The sequence below is a fragment of the Plecotus auritus genome (assembly GCF_963455305.1).
Source record: "Plecotus auritus genome assembly, chromosome: 3".
Classification (NCBI taxonomy): Eukaryota; Metazoa; Chordata; class Mammalia; order Chiroptera; family Vespertilionidae; genus Plecotus; species Plecotus auritus.
In genome coordinates this window covers 173,858,820-173,880,745 of record NC_137772.1, presented here as the reverse complement: position 1 = coordinate 173,880,745, position 21,926 = coordinate 173,858,820, and the positions used below count along the sequence as shown (strand labels likewise).

The 21,926-nt window shown below is 51.0% G+C and overlaps 2 protein-coding genes across 3 annotated transcripts; both read left to right on the top strand.

The window, feature by feature from the left end:
• Positions 1-4,674: 4,674 nt before the first annotated feature.
• Positions 4,675-10,032, top strand: IGFBP6 (insulin like growth factor binding protein 6). Its single transcript, XM_080659669.1, has 4 exons — positions 4,675-5,245; positions 8,708-8,847; positions 9,024-9,143; positions 9,707-10,032. Exons 1-4 carry the CDS (start codon positions 4,918-4,920, stop codon positions 9,827-9,829), a joined length of 711 nt encoding a protein of 236 aa, XP_080515795.1. The 5' UTR covers positions 4,675-4,917; the 3' UTR covers positions 9,830-10,032.
• A 1,430-nt stretch (positions 10,033-11,462) lies between these two features.
• On the top strand, positions 11,463-21,298 carry SOAT2 (sterol O-acyltransferase 2; the record flags this gene model as incomplete). 2 transcript variants are annotated; one of them, XM_080660309.1, is made up of 15 exons in its annotated part: positions 11,463-11,577; positions 12,060-12,115; positions 12,601-12,737; positions 13,087-13,146; positions 13,486-13,593; positions 15,394-15,670; positions 16,120-16,189; positions 16,715-16,799; positions 17,263-17,308; positions 17,509-17,638; positions 18,701-18,798; positions 19,218-19,316; positions 19,825-19,960; positions 20,524-20,669; positions 20,858-21,298. In XM_080660309.1, the coding sequence occupies 15 exons, from the start codon at positions 11,463-11,465 to the stop codon at positions 20,906-20,908; spliced, it is 1,614 nt and encodes a 537-aa protein (XP_080516435.1). In that variant the 3' UTR covers positions 20,909-21,298. The 2 variants fall into 2 exon arrangements, with proteins under 2 accessions (XP_080516435.1, XP_080516436.1); XM_080660310.1 differs by having other exon boundaries at positions 11,502-11,595.
• Positions 21,299-21,926: the final 628 nt, after the last annotated feature.

Sequence of the window (21,926 nt, the reverse complement as noted above, 5' to 3'; positions counted from 1 at the left end):
GTGCTGCCCCCTGGTGGTCAACGCACGTCATAGCAAGCAAGCGAACTACCCGTCTCCTGGTTGAACTCCTGAGGGGACAATGCATATTAGGCTTTTATATATATAGATAGTGTCATTGTTGATTTGCTTGTCTGTTTTCTCTAGAGACTGTGAGCTCTTTAAGATCAGGTGAACTGACATTCAATTACACCCAGAGCTTGACAATAAAAATTAGAGAATGCAGTTAGAGAAGAAGGGAAAGGTTAGGAATGTGATTGTGAGCAAAAGTTCAGATGTCTGAATTCAAAGAGCATATTTGGTTAAGGGGTAGGGGATTCTTGTCAGGTAATAATAGGCGTTATAGAACTGGAGGCTTTAAAACCAAGGATTTGGACTTGATACTGGAGTTAATAGGAGTCATTGTAAGTTTCTGAGCAGATGAATTATATATTCTACTTTCATTTCAGAAAGAATTGTCTAAGTACAGAATAGATCGTGTCTGAAAACTTGACAGCCCATAGGAAACTAGCACCACGGTACAGGTGAAGACAATGAGAACCCAAACCATCAGATAGTTATAGACATGAAACCACTTTAAGAGCAGATGAGGGAAACATTAGGAAGGACTGACCATCAGGAATAGCTAATTTCATGGGAAAAGATAGAAGAGTGAAGGATGGCCCTGACTGGTTTGGCTCAGTGGACTGAAGGGTCGGCCTGCAGACTGAAGGGTCCCAGGTTCGATTCCGGTCAAGGGCATGTACCTTGGTTGTGGGCACATCCCCAGTAGGAGGTGTGCAAGAGGCAGCTGATTGATGTTTCTCTCCCATCAATGTTTCTAACTCTCTATCCCTCTGCCTTCCTCTCTGTAAAAAACCAATAAAATACATTTTTTAAAAAAAAGAAGAAGAAGAGTGAAGGATGACTGGAAAATTGGAAGAGTGATAAGACCAGTGGCAAAAATAGGAAAGCAGGAAGGTCAATTGGGGAAAAAGGAGACATATGTAAAACTTAAGACAATTTAAAAAAATAGGAAAGCTGAGGAATGGTTTGTGGGGGGATATGAGAAGTATGATTCCAGATGTGTTGAGTTTGAAATAATGGCAAGCGGAAAGTTCCATTAGGACTCTTGGAAATGTTCTCTGGTTATTTCCCATATTCTTCCTTCTGATGCCTAATATCCGGGTGGCTATGTTGGCTATCACAACATATTAAGGGTTCAGAATGTAACCATAGAATGCTTCATGGAATGGCACTTTTCCCAGTCTAAATGAACATATTTTAAAGCCCTTGAGCCCTGGACGGTGTCGCTCAGTGGTTAGGACATTGCCCTGCGAACTGAAGGGTTGAGGGTTTGATTCCTAGTCAAGGGCACATACCTGAGTTTCAGGTTCACTCCCCACCCCTCCCCGGTCTGTCTCACATTCTCTCTCTCTCTCTCTTTCCTTCTCTCTCTCTCACTTTCTCTCCCCCACCCCTTCCTTCCACTCTTTCTGAAAAGTAATGGAAAGAATATCCTCAGGTGAGGATTTTTAAAAAATTAAAAATAAAAGCCCTTGAGAGTAACAGCCCATGAAAAGGCCTTTTGGAAATAGATTTTTCCCAGCAGACGGTACTAAGCAAAGACTTCCAAAATACCCCTCAGAATGATTAGGAGGGGGATGGTGACAGTGAGGCAGGTCATAGAGGTTCAAATGAAATCTGGGTTTCAAACCCTCCTCCATCACTTCTATCTTTGAAGCCTCAGTGCTCTCCTATGGGAAGAAGAATAGGAAAAATAAAATTACACACCTTATAAATTTATAGTGAGGATTAAATGTAAAGTACTTAGCACAGTTCTTGCATATAGAAAGCATTGGATAATGTTAGTTATTGTTGTTATTATCAATAGTTCATATGACTTCTCTACTAGCCTGTGATTTTGTTGGAAGTAGGGCCAACTCTTACTTATTCCTATATCCTCAGCCCAGGGAGTGGCCAAGGACTGATGGTGACCACCAGAAGCTAGGGAAAGGCAAGAAAGGCTTCCACCTGGAGTCTCAGAAGGAAAGGCTTCCACTTGGAGTCTCAGAAGGACCGTGGCCCTGCCAGCACCTTGATTTTGGACGTCTGGTCTCCCAAACTGTGAAACAACACAATTTATTGTACTTGGTTACAGCAGCCCTCACAAACAATCAGTGTGCATTCATGTATATTTATTTTATACCTTACTTAATCCAGTACTGTTTCTTTTATTGCACAAATTTTTTTCAGCTTTGACCACTGGGAGCTCTTTCAGATTGGTTCTTACACCTCTTTGATATGCTTCCATCCTTTTGATTGCTTCCTTACTTTCTGATTCCACAAGACGCTCCAGCTTATCTTGTTTTTCCCTGCCTCCAGCCTAGAATCAGCTGTTTCTGGAAGGGGTTCTGTTTCCTTTTATTGGTGAATGGTATTTGGAAACCAAGATCTAGATTCTAGGAGCACTCACTTCTGTTGGGATGCCATTGCTGCTAGGCCCTCTTAGTGAACAGAGTTAGATAAATAAGTATGTATGCTAAGCCATGTATATACACATATCTATACTTCACCTTCATATCTCTTACACAGAGGGTGTCCTACCTGAGACACCCTCCACCTTCCACTCTCTTCAACCATATTTATTTCTTCTCCCAAACTCTGTTGTAAACGCCTGTTCTCCAGGAAGCCCTCTTTGATTTATCCTGGGGCCTGGTTAAATCCTATTGAACCCTGAACACACTCTGGGCTTCTTTGCAGCTCTGGCAGAAGCTTTTAGCAAACTCCTCTCACACAGAGGCCAGCAGATTCCCAGGGGTTTGCACCTTGGCTCACACTCCATCCTGAGTGCCCACTATGTGCTTCAGATTTCTGATCTGATGCTGAGGTGGAGGGCTTCCCAAAGGGAAGAGAAGCAAATTCCTGAGTCTCAGTCTGCAAGAAAGAGCCTGGTTAGACCCCAGCTCTGACAGCATACAGCTCTGGGCTTCCATGCTGGAGGGAAGGGGAGAGGGGAAGTGCAATGCTCAGGTGGGGGGTGATACTGGATTGTGCATCCTAGTTTAGACTGCAGGGAGGGACCAAGCTGGGCAGGAGCATTAAACAGGGGAAATCTCTCTGGGTGGTGGTAATGGCAGAGATGTGGCAAGGGGTAAGGAGGAGTTTAAGAAGGGAGTATTGAGAAGAGAGTGGTGTATGTGAGAGGCTAGAGTATTCGGCTTTTCTGCAATATAACTCACAAAGGAGGAGCCCAAACAATTAAAAAACAAAACAAAACAAAAACCACTGGGAGCCTGCAGGGAGCACAGCCATCTTGTCCCCATCCCAGCTTCCCACGGGCCTTCCACGGGCCTTTCTGTCTTATTCAGGAGCAGGGAGCTGGAGCCCAAGAGAAAAGCCCTTGCCAGAACCATGTACAGGGCAAAATAGAGTGATACAGGTTTGGGGATGAGACAAAGCTCTGCACCCTGGGGTCAGAACCTGGGGCAGGAGGTCACAGAGCCTCTGCAGAGTGGAGGAGAGCTGCCTCCTCCACTCCCCCAAGCCCCCACCTCCCTACCTGTCCAATCTGTATTGGTGTCTCAGGGCTGCTGGAAGACCCTACTCCCCAAATGTGGGTTCTAGGGACCCAGGGTAGGCCTGGAGGGCAGTGCTGAGAGTGAGGTTCTTTTATTTTATATTTTCCTAAAAGTTCAGGAAACCCTGGCATTCTTGCTTGGAGGCCCAGAATTTAAATTTAGTCACTGCCCAGAGCCCTTGTTTTAGGAAAGAATGAGATGGCTGTTGCGTAATCCAGAGCCAGGAGGGTGTGGGTTGCTGAAGGAAACGGTCTCTCTTCCTCCCTCTAGGAAGGAAGGCTGGGCTAGGAGTGCTGGGGATGGGCGGGGCCTGGGGAAGGGCAGTGATGGGTGGGGAGACTTCCTGGGCTTAGCATTGCCTGATGAGTCCACATAACCCACTGGTTGACACTGGGTGGAGATGAAGTGGGGGACAGGTTCTGGGAAAGTAGGGGAATGGAGGACGTGCTGCCTTGAATGAGGGGAGGGAGGGTGTCCAACTTTCTGGCCAGTGTTCCCAAGAGCACCCAGAGTATGGGTTCCTATAACTTTTGCCCTCCCCCCATAATTTCAAATGGCCAGTCCCAACCCCACCTCCCAGATGTTCAGCCAGTTCTCACCCTACACACTTGCCCCTCTGCAATCGTTCCAGACTCCCTTGGCCCCACCACATTATTGGGATTTCCGACAGTTTGTTTAAGGTGTGCCTCCGCACCTCCCCCCTTGCCCCCCAACCGCCTCTATCACCTTAGCCCAGGCTGGCCCCCTGACACGTTTTCCCCGCAGTTGCATTTCAGGGAGAGTTTCTCTTGCCCCTTCCCACTGTTGCTCTGCCTCTTTGCCCTTGATCTACTTTCTCCCATCAGCAGTCGGTGCTTATCCCTTCTCTTTCCATTCACCCCATCCCTCTGATGACCCCCAGACCCATCCCTTCTCCCTCCACTTTTAGACCACGGAGTCTCTGGTCCCCTGCTTCCCGTGCACCCACGCGCTAACTGGATTTCAGGTTTTCCCTTCTTCCCAGCTGCCGGCCTCTCCTCATTTTACCCCTCCCCGTCCTGAGCCAACAGTCCCTCTTCCAAATTCTGGGCGAGATTCCCGGGAACAAAGCAAGAAAAACCAGAGTAATATGGGGAGTAAACAGAAGTTGGGAAGGGAGCCGGGAAGAAGACTGGGGAGGACCAGGTGGGGTGGGGGGAGCCTCTCCAGTCCCACCCAGTTTAGGGAATGCCTCTGCCTCCTCCCCTCCTTACCCCCCCTTCACCTGGTCCTTAAAGGGCCCGGCCCCTGACCCTCGGCTATTTAAGACCGAGGGGCGGCAGCAAGCAGCAGCTGCGCTACGACTGCTCTGGGAGGAGAGAACGGGGCAAAAATCCTGACCATGACCCCGTACAGACTGCTGCCGCCACTGCTGCTAACTCTGCTGTTCGCTGCCCGCCCGGGAGGCGCCTTGGCACGGTGCCCAGGCTGCGGGCAGGGGGCGCAAGCGGGTTGTCCAGGGGGCTGCGTTGCAGAGGAGGTTGCGGGGCAGCCCGCAGAGGGATGTGCGGAGGCCGGGGGCTGCCTCAGGAGGGAGGGGCAGCAGTGCGGGGTCTACACCCCTAACTGCGCCTCTGGACTGCAGTGTCAGCCGCCGGAGGAAGAACAGGCTCCTCTGCGGGCGCTGCTGCTGGGCAGGGGCCGCTGCCGCCCCGCGCGCGCGCCCATGGGTGAGTCAGCGCCCGCCCCGCCCATTGAGACCCGCTTCTCCGCAGGCAGGGTCCTGGGGAGGTGGGCGCAGGCAGCCCTGCAAGCCTCTGGGTCCTGCCACTGACGCTTCTCCCCCCACCCCAACCCTGGGGGGCACGTTAGAGAGGGAAAGGGGTAAGTGCGGGAGGCAGCGGGAAGGCTGGGGGGTAGCTGGGGCCGGGGAGGTGTCTGAGCTCTCAACTTTTTTTTGCCCCTTCTATCACTTTCTCTTGAAGGGAAAGAGATGGAGCGGTGGAGGGGTTTAGGGCCATGCCATATGCCATAGTAGCCCAGCTCCTTCAGTCCTAGACCCCCAAGTTGGAGAAGGGACCCAGATGTTCTCAGCTTCCACTTGGAAAAAAGAGGGAATGGAACACCAGACTCCCAAATCCTGCACACCCTGAGAAATATCTCCCCCTCTCCTTTTAATATTGGGGTGTTCAAAGCACCTGAGCATGGGCTAAGAACAGAAGATGCCCTCCATCCAGAGTTGTTTCAGACCATCACAGGGTCAGAGAGTAGGTGCCGGGGTCCTGGCGGTGGGGACTAGAGGTGGGAAAAGAAGGAACCTATCAAATCAGGGTTATGATTTAAAGCTGTCACCCCACCCTACTCCAGAGTGGAGAATAGAAGACTTAGTGGGTGGGCAGAACAGAAGTGAGTCAGAAAGATGGGGGGTGGGGGGGCAGCAGGGAAATGAGGGCAGGAAATACACCCCAGGGGCACCTGAGTTCCTGGTTTCTTCCATGGGAAGGGCTGGGAAATTAACTTGGAGCTGCTTTCAATCCCAGATGCATGCGTGCAGGCTGCTAGAGATTCTCCTAAAATGGGCGGGTCAGAGGAGGCAGTAGGAGCAAAGTCATGATAGGGTGTTAAATGGAGGAAATGAGGGGCAAGGGCCGAGGAGTGTGGAGGAAGGAGTATCAGATTCGGGACTGCAGATGAAGTGACTCCAGTTGTAAGTAGTAAGCAGATGAGGGTTCTATCTATGCTTGGGGGCTGGGCACTTAAGCTGAGCTTGCTTTGGGCACGGAGAGATAGTCTTTTCAGGGGTCATAATAATTTTACAGCTGGGGGGAGTCCAAGCAATTCGTGCTCCCCTTCCTGCCTTTCCTTCGTCCTGATGCCCTGACTTATTTCTTCATCTTGTTCCATCCTGAGCTCACCCCAGACCTCCCACACACCATATGTGAAACTTCCCCAGAGCCAGAATCGACCTCCCGTTGGAAGCCCCTCATTCCCGCACTTTTGCAACCTGCCCTCTGCCGGTCTAGGTGGACGAATCTCACGTGTTCCTGGGACCACTAGGGTTGAGCTGGGCTGAGCCACAGGGGACCAGAAGGGTGAGGCCCCTACTGTCGCAAAAGTAACCACATCACAGCTTGGAAGAGGTGGGCTGAATCACAGCAGGGTCACAGCAGGGACACACATTCCACTTGGTTGCTGCTGACCCCTCCCACATCCATTGCTTTTCTGCCCCATCTCCCTGGTTTAGTGCACCCCCTGCTGGCCTCTGATGGAACAGCCAGATCTTTCACCCCAAGCCCAAGACCTCCCAATATACAGTAGTCCCCCTTATCCACTGGAGCATACGTTCCAAGACCCCCACTGGATAACTGAAACCGAGGTTAATACCAAACCCTAATCAACGCCTTAGGCTCTGCCAGAAATGTGGCAGCAGATCTACACCAGCAGATGCAGCTTCTCCAATAATTTTTATATTTTTTCAGTCCAAACCTATTCCTGAATCTGTGTAACCATCTCTTATTTGCAGTAAATGTCTTGATGTCCCTCGTTTCAGGGGATCCCTTGCTTAAGTCTTAGTATAGGCTCACTGTTATTTGTCACAACACATTGCCGTCAGTTGGAACACGTTTTCTGTTCCTGTCTTTTACTGACAAATTTAATGTCTTCTCCCTCTTAACTAATCATTTACTGTGGCCATAACTTTTCTAGTTTGAGGTGTGACAACAAAACTAGCATGACTTTCTCTGTGTGTTTTTTTTAAAAATATATTTTATTGATGTTTTTACAGAGAGGAAGGGAGAGGGAGAGAGAGTTAGAAACATCGATGAGAGAGAAACATCCACTGGCTGCCTCCTGCACGCTCCCTACCGGGGATTGAGCACACAAGTCAGGTATGTGCCCTAACTTCTTGGTGCGTGGGATGATACTCAACTAACTGAGCCACACTGCCCGGGCTAGCATGGATTTCTTTCTTTTTTTTTTTTTTAATATATTTTATTGATTTTTTACAGAGAGGAAGGGAGAGGGATAGAGAGTTAGAAACATCAATGAGAGAGAAACATCAATCAGCTGCCTCCTGCACACTCCCCACTGGGTATGTGCCTGCAACCAAGGTACATGCCCTTGACTGGACTCGAACCTGGGACCCTTGAGTCCACAGGCTGACGCTCTAGCCACTGAGCCAAACCGGTTAGGGCTAGCATGGATTTCTTATTCCTTCTGCACAATTTCATGGAAAGAAGATTTGTTTTATTGTAGATCTTAGCAACCTCAGTATACGATTTTTTAAAATATTTTTTTATTGATTTCAGAGAGGAAGGGAGGGGGAGAAAGAGAAACATAAACGATGAGAAAGAATCGTTGATCAGCTGCCTCCTGCACGTCCCCTGCTGGGGATTGAGCTAAAACCCAGGCATGTGCCCTGACCTGGAATCTAACTGTGACCTCCTGATTCATAAGTTGACACTTAACCACTGAGCACCCCCAGGTGGGCCAGCATACGATTTTTATTCTTCCCTTATTAAGTTGATAACTTTCACTTAAAGGCAGCACTTTTTGGCTCCTTTGGCATATCTGAGTTGCCAGCATCACTACTCCTGCACTTTGGGGCCATTAATAAGTAAAATAAGGATTTTGAACACAAGGACTGAGATACCATGACTGTCGATCTGATAACAGAAATGGCTAATAAGTGACTAATGAATGGAGAGCATATACAGCGTAGAGACACTGGACAATTGGCTGATTCATGTCCCAGGCAGGAAAGAGCAAGAGGGCGAGAAATTTCATCACACTATTCATAATTTAAAACTTATGAATTGTTTATTTCTGGAATTTTTTATTTAATATTTTCAGACTATGGTTGACTGCAGGTAACTAAAACCACAGAAAGTAAAACCACAGATAAGGGGCAACTATTGTATTTGTTCACAATTTTTGTTTTCCAAAGTGTTCCTCCCTCCTAAGCCTTGTCAGGAAATGTCATAATACCATTTGCCAGAGAAAGAAGCTGAGGCCAGGAGAAGGTAAGGGTGGAGCCAGATTCTAAACCCCCTTCACCTCTTCTGCTCCAAAAGCCCCTCTCTTTCTCCCACTTCAGTGAGTAGAGGTAAGCAAGGCTCTTTTCCACATGGCACCGGTCTTTGACATCTGGCTGATTTCTGTTTTTTTCTTCCCCCATCTTCTTTTGGCTATAGGGGAGAATCCTAAAGAGAGCAAACCCCAAGTGGGGACCACTCGCCAACAGGACATGAACCGTAGAGACCAACAAAGGAACCTGGGAACCTCTACCACTCCAGCCAGGCCAAATCCTGGGGGTGTCCAAGACACTGAGATGGTGCGTTTGGGGCTGGCAGGGAGCAGGAGGGGTGGGTGGCACTGAGGATGTCCATGTGAGACTGCTTCCTGGGGCTCAGAGAAGTCTCCCAGGTTAGCCCTGGGAGCCTGGCTGGCGGGGCCCAGGGACTGTGGAGCTCTCAGCTGGTTCTAAGCTGCTTGCTCTCCCTTTCCCAGGGCCCATGCCGCAAACATCTGGACTCAGTGCTACGGCAACTCCAGACCGAAATCTTCCGAGGGTCTCACACTCTCTATGTGCCTAATTGTGACCATCGGGGCTTCTACCGGAAGCGGCAGGTGAGGCCACTCCTCTCTCCCCCTTGGTCCATCAGTACAAGGCTCCTACCAGGGACGGGAGGGGGGCTTATACAGTTGCATAAATAAGACACTGTCCCTGCCTTTAAGGATCTCCCAACTTCAGAGCTCACACAAACAGAATAACCAACCACACACTATAGTAGAGGAGTTAGACTGCCCACGGAGTGCCTACCTCAGAGGTACACAAATGTGAAGCGCATCAGGGTCACCTAGAGGGCTGTGAATACACAGGTGGCTGAGCCCCACCAGCAGAGCCTGAGGATTTGCATCTCTAACTCCATCCCTAGTGATGCTGATGCTGTTGATTTGGGAGCCACACTTTGAGAACTACTGTTCTGGCCTAGAACAGGCACAATTTTGTGGGTGGGGAAGAAGAGAAGCAAGAGAATGGAACCCAGCAGGACTCATGGTCCTGAAACTCCTAGCTGTTTCTGCATACTCAGACTCAGGAGTCCATAGCCCATCCCCAACCCACAGGACCCCTCCCATCTCTCCTGCTGGAGCCCTGGCCTCTCCTCTGATGTGTATACCTCTCTCCCCAGTGCCGCTCCTCCCAGGGGCAGCGCCGAGGGCCCTGCTGGTGTGTGGACCGGATGGGCCAGCCCCTGCCAGCATCCGTGGACAGCAATGGCGGCTCCCCCTGCTCTGCAGGGAGCAGTGGCTAAGGCTGGGTGGGGTCCCGCAGGGCCACTGGCAGGAGCCTGGGGCTGTCATCTTGGGTCATTTGTCGAGTAATGAGTAACTCAGTCCTACACTCCCCCTTCAGGCCCTGCCCCATTGTCCCCCTTATCCCTGAGACATCACACATGGAAAAATTGTTGGTGTTGGCTTGGGGTGTTAATAAAGCTGTTTTGGGGGTCTCTGGTCTATGTCTCTGTGTCCACCTCTCACATTTCTGGAGCCCCTGACCCTTCTCTACCCCCTTTACAGCCCTCCAATAGCCGTTCGCCTTTCCTGTGGACTACCTTTGGTCCTTCCAGCTGCTCTTGGAATGAAGGAGGCAGCCATTGGCAGAGGCTTCAAGCCCCAAAGCCTCACCCAACAACCCACCAGGGAGTCAGGGGGCGGAGACAGAGGTGGGGAGACACTGAGCTCGTGGCCTTGGTATGAAGTTGTGATCTTTGAACACAGGGGAGAGGAAGAATTAATAGTTAATCCCCAGCAGGAACCTAACAAAGAGGAACTCTCAAAGCACTTACCCTTCTGTTACATCCTACTAAAAAGGAAATGAGATTATTATTTATTGAGCTCCCCTCATGAGCTGGGCCCTGGACCATGTGCTTTATTTTTTTAAAATATATTTTATTGATTTTTTACAGAGAGGAAGGGAGAGGGATAGAGAGTTAGAAACATCAACAGAGAGAGAAACATCGATCAGATGCCTCCTGCACACCCCCTACTGGGGATGTGCCCGCAACCAAGGTACATGCCCTTGACTGGAATAGAACCTGGGACCCTTGAGTCCACAGGCTGACGCTCTATCCACTGAGCCAAATCGGTTAGGGCTGGACCATGTGCTTTTACCTGGATTACCTCTTTTTGTGCTTATAGCAATTTTGTGAGGAAGGGACTTTTGCCTCTGTTTTTCAGAGGACAAAACTGTGGCTTAAGATATTTGGGTCACTAGCCTGAAATTACACAGCCAGGAAATGATAAAGGGAGGATTTAAATCTAGTTATTTCACATATGACAATGCCTAGCATTCCTTAGATGCTAAATAAGTGTCTACTTTGCCTACCTGCTAACCCAAGCAGGTGTAGGGAAGAGCTGACATTCAGGGACACTGGCACCTAGCACTTCCTAGAGGGGCCACAGCTCCACAATGTCAACCCCATCAGCATATTAATCACCTGCATACAATGCTTTCAAGTTGACAAGGTCCTTTCACACACCTTATCTCATGGTCTAAGGGAGCTGAGTGTACTGATAACTGAAGAGGTTTCTGACTCCGCCCCGACCTTCAGCCTGCTGGAAGGTGAGCCATGCTAGGTGATAAGCCTCAGAGAGGCAAAGTCCCCCTTCCCACCACATGCATAGTCACTACTCCTGTGGGAGAGAGAGCACACTTGCTCAGAGCTAGGCATCTGGAGGGTGGTTGGCTGTTGCGGGGTTGCATCCAGTTCATCCCTGCGACAGCCCGCAGAGCCTGTAGCTGAGAAGCACTGCCCTCCGGATCAGATAACCTGTCATGCTCCTGGAGGCCCCCTCCTCCTGAGAGGACTTTAGTCTTTGGAGCTGTCGCTGAGCTGAGAGATGGGAGCTCCGCGCGTTGGCAGGCAGTGAAGGGAAGGAAGGAACATGGCAGAGGCCACCTGCTGCCCAGTCAAGACTGACATCATGGAGCCAAGGGCAGCCCGCTCTCGGAGGAGAGCAGGGTCGAGAAGAGAGCAGGAGGACCGACCCTCTGGAGGAGGTGAGCCACCCTCTGGGAGTGCAGAAAGCTTAGGTGGGGTTGGAGGTGAGGCTACCCTGTGGACAGGGTGCTCCTCCTCTCTACCTGAAACCCCTCCTGCTGTCCTGGGAAGGCAGACTCTGGCCTCTGCCCCTAACCACCAGCTGGAAGACAGAAACAGAGAAGGGGCCTTCAGAGCTGTGGCCTTGCCTCATCTTTCTGATGCTCTAACCTCAGAGGGTAAACAGAGAGGCTTCCTGTTCCCTGAGTACCCTATGCTGTCATCAGGCTCCCTGCTTACCAATGGCCTCCTCACCCCCTGACAAAATAACTTCCTCTTCTGACCGCCCCACCCATGATTCTAGAAATCTTCTGGTTGCGGGGCTGGGAGGCTGCTGAACACACAGAAAGCACTTCCTGGCAGAGGATGCCTCTGGGCTCACACCAGGCAGCAGAACCCTAACTCTTCCCCTTTGGGTGTGCCCTTTAACCCCTCCTTTTAGGAAATGCTGAGGCGCTTGGAGGCCCTGACTTGGCGCAATGGACTCAACATATGGAGGTGAGGGACCTCAGAGGTCAGAGGTCAAGATGAGCAGGTCTTAAAGTGGAGGGCGGTAGGGGAGAGGACCAGTTTGGTGATAAAGACAATTTGTTCTTGGGTTCAAACCCCTCAGATGAGGTAAGAGCTAAGAGTTAAGATGAAGGGGTTTGAAACACAGGTCATCAGGGCAGGAGCCAAAAGTCAGCCAGCCAGTCAGTCTGTTAGTAGGGCTAGAGGTCAGGAGAGGGAAGGCTGGGGTCAGGGAGAAGAGTCAAGTCCGAGATGACAAGGTGGTTGGGACTGGAAATGTCACTGCTGCTGTTTCCCTTTGATGGTCACTGCGGCCCTGGGAAGCCCAAGGGAGAGGAATTATTGGGGAACTTGTGGGCAGGAACCATGTTTTCTCTCCCTAGCACTTGTGGGCAGAGAGAGCTCAGTAAATGTTGAGTGAATGAGAGGATGGCAAACTGTTGGAGGGACAGTGGGCCCTGCTTTGTCCGTAGGCTGTGAAGGCGCAGCTGCTAGAGCAAGCACAGAGACAGCTACTGGAGCTGCTGGATCGTGCCATGTCAGAGGCCATACAATCCTACCTGCCACAAGGCAGACCTCTGCCCACTATTCCTCCAGATTCCCCGAACAAGTAAGAGTCTGAGGAGCCAGGGGCTGATGAATGGCTGAAGCAGGCTCCACCATTGTGAGATTAAAAGCCATAAACATCATCTCATGCGCCCTTTGCCAGCGCTGGTGTGACCCTCACTTCAACCTTTCCCCTTCTCCTTTTATTGCCTCTGCCTTCCTGGCTCTGACCTCCACCTCTAGCCATGCTCTGCCCTGGCCCTGACCTTCTGTCTGATCCTGCCCTCTGGCCCTAGCCTTGACCTTCTGCTGCTACTACTACTCTTGGCTCCCAAGTATTGATCGTCTGCAAGGCCCTCTGCCCACTGCCTTCTTCCTTTGGGTCCTGACCCAGAACAACTCTCTCAATTCAGTATCCAGGAGCCATCCCTGAAGAAACGGAAAGTTTTTATCAACCGCAAGTCCCTGCTGGAGTAAGTTAAGGGAGAGGATGGGGGGCGGGGGAGTGCTTTGGTTAGGAGTCCAGGATACCTCAGTTCTCATCTTCAGGCTCTAGATGGTTTGGGAGAGGACCTGGAAAGGGTTTTTAAGGTTCAGTTTCCCCTCTTGCCCTGTGTGTAACTGTGGAAGAAAGGCCACCAGGATACGTGGTGGCTGGGCAAGAAAGGGCTTTGGGCAGATGTCCCAGTCACATCCCAGCCCTTAGAAGTTCCAATCAGTAGGCTCCATCCTCACATGTGCACAGTGCCTGAGCCAGTCCACATGACCTTGAGGACCCTTCCGCACTGACATTCAGGGTCCTCTCCCTCCAGTGAACTGATGGAGGTGCAGCACTTCCGGACCATCTATCACATGTTCATCGCAGGCCTGTGTGTCTTCATTATCAGCACCCTGGCCATCGACTTCATTGACGAGGGCAGGTAGGCCTCTCTCCTCCCGGGATAGGCACGCAGATCAGATCAGAGCCCTTGGGTCCCCAGGGTTCCACCAACTATTGGCCTGAGAGGGCACAGGTTCACCTTTGATAATGTACACACATCAGTGTTGCTTCCAACAATATTCCCACCTAAAACACACTCTGAGCTTCTTCCTTCCACAGCCTTGGATGGCCCTCAGTCTGTCCTCCCAGGATCAGCCACTCTGGGGACAGCCACTCATATACTTCTCAATGGAGCCTTGTCTTGAGGCAGACATACTAGTACATATATGTGTGTGCATACATACACATTTCCCCTCCCCTCTCCTTTCCAAGTTAGTGCTGTTCAGTTCAAGTAACTTCCTGTGAGCATCTTCTAAGGACCGGCCCTGGGGGCCAGAGAGATGAGGAGCAGACCCCATCCCTGTCTATGAGGCACTCCCAACCTTGTGGGAAGACAGACAGCCACACAAGTGTCTTGGTGGGTTGTTTCCCCCAGAGACCACCCCCACACACACTTTGGGGGATGAGCTTCAGAAGACTGTACACCCCTGGGGTCTGTATTTGCAGGCTCCCTCTCACTCCCCACTAAGTAGGGCTTAGGAAGCAGTAAAAGGAAGAGGACCAAGGATCTGCAAGTTCAGCAACAGTACTTCCTTTTGGTAAATTGTTGCTAAATATGAATATTGTAAGGATCAAATTTCAGTAAAATATTCAAATACTTGTAAAGTTACAGTCCTTCTTGACAACACCCTCTCAATCCCAGACCACTTCCCAGAAGTAACTTTTTCAACACTTTTGAGAGTTTCCCTCCAGAGTGGTTTCCACCCATCCTATATAATAAAGAGGTAATATGCAAATTAACCCTCAGGCCCTCACAAGATGTCTTCCTACGACCAGGCCGGCAGGGGCGTTAGTGAGGGATGACCAAATGACTGAACAGCAGGTTGCGTGGGGCGACCAGGTTGGCAAGGGGGGCAGTTAGGGGCAATCAGGCCGGCATGGGGGGCACAGTTAGGGGTGACCAGGCAGGCAGGCTGGTGAGCAATTAGGAGCCAGCAGTCCAGGATTGTGAGAGGGATGTCCGACTGCCGGTTTAGACCCAATCCCCAGGAGCAGTCGGACATCCTCTGAGGGATCCCGGATTGAAGAGGGTGCAGGCTGGGCTGAGGGGAACCCCCCCTCCTGTGCATGAATTTCATGCACCAGGCCTCTAGTATGTGTATAAGAACCAAAGAGATGTATTTCATAGGGGTTTACATAAATAAGACACTATGTCTATTGTTTTGCTTTCACTCCCTAACAACCTGGTTTAGAGATCTTTCCATGTCAATCCATTGTTTTTAATGACTGCAGAGTCTGAAGATGCCTGGCTTTGTTCATTTAGTCCTTTCCTAATGGACATGTAGGTTGTTTCAATTTGTTATCGTTAAAACTGTATACTCAATCTAAGCAAACAAAACACTCAACAACCTGCACTCCAAAGAACGAAACAAAGCTAAACACTAAATACCTCCTGTCCTACTTAGCATGCAAAGTACAAGCCCTTCTGCAACACCATAATATCCACAGCAGCTCTAACAGCAATTTGGAAGCAACCTCATTTCCCAACAGTCTCCTCAGGCAACGCCCTGCACGAGAAGTCCTAGGCAACAGAGGTGCCATCTTCAACCCTTTCAGAAATGAGGAGCTCACAAGCTTTGCAAGATACCTCCGTTTATCTTCCAAGAGCTCTGGCTGCAGAGGGAGGGGGAAAGAATGGGCTGCACATCTGTCTACTTTGTCTCTCCTTCCCCACTCCAAGGCTGATGTTGGAGTTCGACCTATTGATCTTCAGCTTCGGACAGCTGCACTTGGCTCTGATCACATGGGCCCCCATGTTCCTGTCCACTCTGCTGGCGCCCTACCAAGCCCTCCGGCTGTGGGCGAGGCCCCAGGCTAGCGGGGCCTGGACGCTGGGAGCGGGCCTGGGCTGCTTGCTGCTGGCGGCTCACACCGCAGTGCTTGGCATACTCCCGGTCCACGTGGCTGTGAAGTATCAGCTCCCGCCAGCCTCCAGCTGTGTCCTGGTCTTTGAGCAGGTGATGAGGCGGGGAGGGAGGGGAGAGGGGAAGCCCCAAAAGGCGGTAGGCACAACTCTTAACAGTGGGGTGGAGCTAGTTACTAGGGGCGGAGTTTGTCCCGCGGGATTTGAGCTTACCAGCAGGCTCCAAAGAAATGTAAACGAATGGACCGGACTAGGCAAATAACTCCTCAGAGAGTCACTGGGGTTGATCAATGAAAGTTCTGCCCTTGCTTTCTCCGTGCTCCCTTACCCTTGAGTCATCCCAGTAATAAGGTAATCCGACAAAAAGATAAAGTAAGTGCTCTGAACACACACATTTTACGAAGTGCCTGCTTCTCCCTCTCCCTCTCCCCTCCCCCCTCCTCCCCCTCTCTCTCTCCTTCCCTCCCTCAAAGGAGAGGACACAGAGATTGTGATATGCTTAAAGCCATGCACCAATTTAACCTCCCTTCCACTCCATCTCAGGTCAGACTCCTGATGAAAAGCTACTCCTTCCTGAGAGAGGCTGTGCCTGGTATCCTTCGTGCCAGAGGAGGTGAGGCCTTCAGCTGGCGCTGCTGTGAGCTCTGTCCTCTTGGCTGATTGGATAAAGCCAGCAGTGGCAGGACCCTCATAAAGCTCTGACTTCCTAAGCCCACCTTGCCCCTGGGCACAGCTCTGACCTCCAGCTGAGCTCTGTGGCCTTAGACATTCGGCATTCTCAGGTCCCACGCTGAGAGATGGCACCTCTGTTGCCCAGGACTTCTGGTACTTTCCCATTTCCAGGCCCAGCCTGGAGAGAGAGGGAGAATGGATAGTGGAATTTCTTGGTGCCAAATAAAGCTTCAGCCAGAGCAGGTCCTGCGCCAGAAAATGGGGTGCCTGGAATGGAAGTAAAAGAGGGGGTCAGCTCCTGCCCAGCTTCACCTCCCCCACCCCACCTTAGACCCAATATCTAGCCCCTCACCCAGCCCCTGCACCTCTGTCCTAGCCAGCTCTCCATACCCTACTCCCACGCTCCCACACCTCTGCCCTCTCTCCCTTTCCCCTTCACTGACGGACGCTTCTCACTCCTCCCCAGGTGAGGGGGTCCGGGCCCCCAGTTTCTCCAGCTACCTCTATTTCCTCTTCTGTCCCACACTTATCTACAGAGAGACTTACCCCAGGTAAGACCCTGCACCCTTTCCCAAATGCCTAGGCCCATCAGGAACCTTGCCCTCCTCCTCCCCTCTCCCTGAAGTCCCTGGCCTCACCCAGACACTTCCTCAGGAAGCAGCCCCATCACAGAGATGAGAAAGAAGCGGCAGGTAGACTACCCCTTCTCCTCACCCAGCCCATGGTGACACATGGGTGATCAACTGTCCTGGTTTGCCCAGGATTGTCCCTGTTTTAGCATTGAAAATCCTAGGTCCCGGGAAGTCCCTCAATCCACAGCAAACTCCAGATGGTTGGTCACCTTAGTTGACACAAAGGCTCAAAATCCATTTGCCATCTCTGCTATGGAAGGTGCAAACTGTTCTAGTGCCCCACTTCCCTGAGCAATTGAGGGGCTATGGAGAGAGGGCCCCAGAACCTGGGTTCCGGTCTGACCAGAGAACAAGAAGCATATAATCCTCATTGCTGCTGCAGGACACCCAACATCAGGTGGAATTATGTGGCCAAGAACTTTGCCCAGGTCAGAAGATGGGGTAGAAGGTTGACCACCTGTGACTCATGGTAGCTGAGGGGATATTTCTGGGGGTGGGGTGGAGAAAGCCTGGGGAGGAGGTCAGAGGGAAGAGAAGGAAGATGCTGGGCCAGTGTCCAATTCCAGAGTGAGGGGGCAGCTACCAGTGCCCCCCTCTCAAATTTAGGTGCCCACCACCCCCTCTTCAGGCCCTGGGCTGCGTCCTCTATGCCTGTTTCATCATGGGCCGCCTCTGTGTTCCCGTCTTTGCCAACATGAGCCGGGAGCCCTTCAGCACCCGCGCCCTGGTGCTCTCTGTCATGCACGCCACATTGCCAGGTATGCCCAGTAAAGCAGGACTGGAGAAGGCTGCATCCTGGGAAAGCTTAGCGGGGAACTTCTCACTCCCCTTGCTCTTTACCTTCTGTCAGTTTCAACACCTCCTTCTGAGTCTCCCTTCGCTTCTGTCCCCTCCTATCACTCTTCATTGTCAGGGTCTCAGTTCAGATTACCATCTACTCCCCATTTCCACATCAGCCTCCCAACCTGTGTCCCTCCCACCTGAACCTTTCCTCTCCCATCTGCCCCTGAGGACATTGTTACCTAGATGAACTTCCGTCCTACAGAGTAATCATTTCTGATCCTGCTTCAAAAGCTCCAGTGACACCCCGTTGCTGGGATCTCCAGATAAGAGTTGAATCTTGGCCCGGCATTCAAGGCCCTTTCTGTGCATGGCATTCCACCATAACCCCAGCCATTTACTTTCATGCCTCCAGGCCTTTGCTTATACTAATCCCTCAGCTTGGAATGCCCTTTCACTACTTTTCAGTTGTGAAATCCAGTTCCTTCTTGGAGGCCCATGTGAGAGGCCCTCTTTAGGAAGCCTTCCCTTTTTTAACCATCAATTACCATGACTTTCCCTGTGCTTTGCACTCCCAAGCACATGGATGGCCACCATGCTTAACTTCCAATACATTTGACCTTGATGTGTGATTGGACATATCTCTCTGTCTCCCTCCTTCTTCTTCCTCTTCTTCCTCTTCTTCTTCTTCTTCTTCTTCTTCTTCTTCTTCTTCTTCTTCTTCTTCTTCTTCTTCTTCTTCTTCTTCTTCTCCTCTCTCTCTCTCTCTCTCTCTCTCTCTCTCTCTCTCTCTCTCTCTCTTTCTCTCCTCCCCCTACCCCCATCACTCTCAATGGCCAGGGGTTTTCAGAATCATCTCTTATCCCCAATCTCTGATATGGATGAGCAAATGGATGAATTAATAAATGCCTGAATTAGTAAATGACTAATAAATGATTGGTAGGATTGAGGCCCTAGTTGCTGTGCAAGGGCTCCTCAGATCTTCCTGGGGGTCCCAGGTGGGCCAGCCTAACCTGCAGCCCCTTGTCCCCACTCACCAGGCATCTTCATGCTGCTGCTCATCTTCTTTGCCTTCCTCCACTGCTGGCTCAACGCCTTTGCGGAGATGCTACGATTTGGAGACAGGATGTTCTACCGGGTGTGGCCTGGACCTAGACCACTTGGGAGCTAGGGGCAGGGAGAGATAGGAAGAGACCTGGGGAGGATGGTGGCAATGTTGGGTGTCACCTCAGCTGCAATCTCCCACAAAGAGAAATGTGCCCTTCTGGGTGTGGTTAAATGCCAACCTTCCACCTCTCAACTAGCCAGGGCTAACTGCTTTTGTGCGGATGGAGAGGAATTCCAGAAACAGGGAGAGTACCAGGGAAGACAGGGACCCCAGGTCCTGAAGAGGGAGCTGGGAGAGTGCTGCTGTCTCTGTTTTGCCTGGGGTCAGCTCTTGTGGAAGGACTTTGGGATAGGGGACAGGGGAGGAGTGAGAAGCTGGGGCCTGGGAAGAAACAGGGCCCTGATGCTTACCTCCTTCTCCCACTCTGACCCCTCCCTCCCCTTCCCCAGGACTGGTGGAATTCCACGTCCTTCTCCAACTACTACCGCACTTGGAACGTGGTGGTCCACGACTGGCTGTACAGCTATGTATATCAAGATGGGCTGTGGGTATGGGCTCTGCAGAACCCTTCAGCCCCCACACTTAATGGAGCCTCTCAGGACCATCCTCTCTTTTCCTCCCTCTGCACCATCCAACCTAAGGGTCCCTTGGCTTCCATCTGCCCCATTCTACCCAATCCAATGGACAGAAATTTCATCATGGGATCTAACTTCCTTCCTTCCTTCCTTCCTTCCTTGTCCTTAATTCCACCCCTTCCACAGGGCCTTTCTGCCTGCCTAAGGAACATGCATATATCAATTTTCAGTTACCAAGAGTTGTTACATACATTTAATCTGCACAATAACCCTGAGAAGTATTATTATATCATCCCCTTTTAAAAATCGCATCTAAGGCCCAAATGGGTTAATAAAATGCTCTTAAATAAGACATGTCAGCCCTTATGACCCCAAATCCCATATTATTTCCATTGCACCACATACCCTCCTGGCTTTCTTAAACGGGGGGTTTAAGATCCTAAGGAGAATCACTCCACATTCCTTCCCCTATCCCTGCCAGCTCCTTGGTGGCCAGGCCCGACGGGCAGCCATGCTGGGCGTGTTCCTGGTCTCTTCAGTCGTCCATGAGTATATCTTCTGCTTTGTCTTGGGCTTCTTCTACCCTGTCATGATGATACTCTTCCTTGTCATTGGAGGTGAGCTTGCTTCTGTGTGCCACTGGAGGGGAATTCATCCAGAGGGAGGAGGCTTGTGCTCCGGCTCCTGGAGAGTCCAGACTGATGGGGAAGGCCACACACCCAAGACAGAAGGGGATATGCATACCTTCTGGGAGAAGGCCTGAGAGTTGTGTGTGAGAGTTGGAGTGAGGAGAGAGTTGGGAGCAGAAGGCAGCATTTGATGGCAGCAAGGGGGCATCCTGGGGAATGCAGAAGAAGATTTCTGACTGGAGAGGAGCATCTGAGCAGGACACACATAGAGGGAGACAAAGGGGAGAAAACTGGTGGAGGTTAGGAGGTTCAGTATGAGATCCAGGATATTTTTTGTTGTTGAGATCCAGGATATTGAAGGGTAAACTGAGGAATCCTGGTTTTACATGAGCCACTTGAGACCTCCATGAGTTTCTGGAGCTGGGTTCAAGATCTTTTCCAATGGGATATTCCTGTTCCATCTCTTCCCAGTGCCCTGGGATGGGAGAGCAGCCAGGGACACAAGGCACAGGTATCTGGAGCTGGGGTGACAATCTTTTCTCCTGCCTCAGGACCGATGAACTTCATGATGTATGACCGGCACACGGGCCCAGCGTGGAATGTGCTAATGTGGACCATGCTCTTTCTGGGCCAGGGCATCCAGGTCAGCCTGTACTGCCAGGAGTGGTATGCACGGCGGCACTGCCCCCTGGCCCAGGTAAGGAACCATGATACCTAACTCCCCATTCAGGAGTACATGCCTCTCCTTCCCAATAGCTAACCCCCGATTTTTGCCCAATTCAACAGCTATGATCAGGAGCCAAGACCTGATTTGGGGTGATGGGCTCCCATGTCTTGGGTGCACTGGGAGGGACCTTATTCACAACTCACCTTTCTCTGGCACAGACAACTTTCTGGGGGCTGGTGACACCTCGATCCTGGTCCTGCCATACCTAGAGGTCAGGGCACCCTCACTGTCCTGATGACACCAGCAAGTTCTTCTCTGCCTGCACAGCCTGGGATCAGGGCTCATCTCTCTGCACTCCAAGACCTAGCTCAGAGGCAAGGGGGCCTTGCATGCATGACCCCACCCGGGAATTCCAGAGACTCAGATCTGTGGGCCTGTAGACAGCTGAACATAGACCCAGGATGGCGGTGGCTCTTGAGCCCCCATCCCCATAGACTGGGCACAGGGCCCCCTTCCATCCCATGGCTGTCCAGACCTGAGGAGACTCACAAATTTGGTGAATGTGGGGTGACTTACAGAGACCTGGGACCACCGAGGTCTGAAAGGGTTTGATTCTGTTTTTGTACTTCCAATACAATAATAAACTCTACGTTTCTTTTTATTCATTCGTTTATTCATTCATTCATCATTTGCTGAAGGCCCACTTTTGATAGGCATTATTGAAGAATTGTGTCTGCAGAGATAGCACTTTGTGGCAGGAGGGGCTGAGGGTCTTGGGTGACATCCTGCCTTACCTTCTCTATGCCACTCCCCTCTCCCCAAAACCTGGCCTCACTGCCTCTTCCACCTTGACTCCTTCTTCAGCTCTCATTTCCATACCCCTTTAACCCTTCTGCTCTTGGCAACCTCTATCACATTTTTAAAAATATATATTTTTATTGATTTCAGAGGGGAAGGAAGAGGGAGAGAGAGATGGAAACATCCATGATGAGAGAGAATCATGGATTGGCTGCCTCCTGCAAGTCCCCCACTGGGGATCAAGCCCACAACCTGGGCATATGCCCTTGACTGGAATCAAACCTGGAACCTTTCAGTTCGCAGGCTGACGCTCTATCCACTGAGCCAAACCAGCTCTATCACATTTTGAGAGGGCACATAGTAGGCCTCCTTTCATTCAGCATGAACCTCCTATATAGACCTTAGGCAAAATTTTCACATCATGAGTCTCAGTTTCCACAGCTATAAAATGAACATTAAAATTAGGAGTGTCCTGACTGTATGGGGACT